At 41.6% G+C, this 1,445-nt stretch overlaps 1 protein-coding gene across 1 annotated transcript in view; it reads left to right on the top strand.

The window, feature by feature from the left end:
* The window catches only part of LRGUK (leucine rich repeats and guanylate kinase domain containing), a 57,733-nt gene extending 56,507 nt beyond the window's left edge, over positions 1 to 1,226 (top strand). The window contains exon 20 of the mRNA XM_035903888.1: positions 545 to 1,226. Coding sequence (XP_035759781.1) covers positions 545 to 696 — 152 coding nt within the window. The 3' untranslated portion in view covers positions 697 to 1,226. The remainder of the gene's footprint in view (positions 1 to 544) is intronic.
* Positions 1,227 to 1,445: the final 219 nt, after the last annotated feature.

The raw sequence follows: 1,445 nt of genomic DNA, 5'->3' as shown, positions 1-1,445 counted from the left end.
CAGTGTTACGATGTGGTAGAATCATCACAGTGTGAATGCAACATCTCAGTACATCAGCTTTCTCTCAGTGAACTTTTGGAGAAATTGAAAATAGTGGCTGCTTAAGCATAAGGTTGCTCCTCCACGTGTATGAGGTAGAGCAGTCGCTAGACTACCTGAAGTTATTAGAATCATGGAATCATAGAATCATTTAGGTTGGAAAAGACCTTTAAGATCATCAAGCCCAACTGTTAACCTAACCCTGCCATCCCACCCCCAAACCCTGTCCCTAAGCACCTCATCTGCCCAGCTTTTAAATCCCCCCAGGGATGGGGACTCGACCCCTTCCCCGGGCAGCCCCTTCCAGTGCTTGACAACCCTTACTGTGAGGAAATTTTTCCTGATGTCCAATCTCAACCTGCCCCAGCACAACTTGAGACCAACTCTTCCCCCATCCCCCAAAACACTGGGTTTCCAGCTGGAGATATGCTTTGTGGTAAATGTTGACTTTTCATTGAAAAAAACACCCTCTTAGCGCTGCTTCACTTATTTATCATTTCTGCAGAGACTGAACTCCCTAGTGACAATCTGCAGAGAAAATACAGCAAGCCCAAGCCTGGTTCTTCTCATGTGCCTCAGCTCATCAACGGGCCGGGCTCCCACTCCAAACTTGTCCTACCTCCGATCCCGTCTGCGCGGAAGAGGACCAACCCTTGATAGCCACTACTAGCCAAGTCTTTGTCTTGAATCTTGATTCTACACCGAACCTTTCTGTCTAACAGAAATGCTGATTTTGATATATTTCTCTTCAACAAAGCAAAGTCTATCAAATATTATTTCTAAATCCATTTCTGATTAACTCTCCCCCCAAAAGTTATTTATTTATAACTTTATTAAAAAGTAATTTCTGTATTTCCCAAAGCTAGAAATTATTTCCCCAGGCAAACTCAGCTGGGGAATGGCGTAGATTTTTTCCTAACAGCCACATGACCATACCTTCTATTAATTTCTCTCTTTCTTCCCCCTCCTATATTATAGATTTAATTGAGGTGTGGAAGCATCAGGGCCTCTGATAATATTGTCTATATTGTAGTACTAGTGAATTATTTTGAAGAGGGATTTTGTGAAATGTTCAGAGCTAAGTTGGGAGTGAAAACTACTTCCAAGTCTTTTTTTAATAAAATGTGGTTTTTTTGAAGGGACAAGACATAATTTTTTGATTCGCAAGTGTATTAAACCACCTAGTAAGGAGTCATCAGAAAAAATTACTAGAGTTATTGAGAATTACCTGAAGCTGTAAGTAGTATGTGAAGATTTGGATTTCTGTATGTGGAGCAGAGCTCTGAAAAATAAATAAAACTGGAGTTGATGTTTGTCCTGATTAATTTTCATTGCCATCTCCTTACAGAACAGATAGTGTGACCCCTTTGCCCGAGCAGCTTCCCCCGAGGAGGGGCATTTGCTGT

The sequence above is a fragment of the Egretta garzetta genome, unplaced genomic scaffold (assembly GCF_000687185.1).
Source record: "Egretta garzetta isolate BGI_Z169 unplaced genomic scaffold, ASM68718v1 scaffold260, whole genome shotgun sequence".
Classification (NCBI taxonomy): Eukaryota; Metazoa; Chordata; class Aves; order Pelecaniformes; family Ardeidae; genus Egretta; species Egretta garzetta.
Note: the sequence above shows the minus strand (reverse complement) of the source record. Positions and strands in the feature narration are given on the sequence as shown.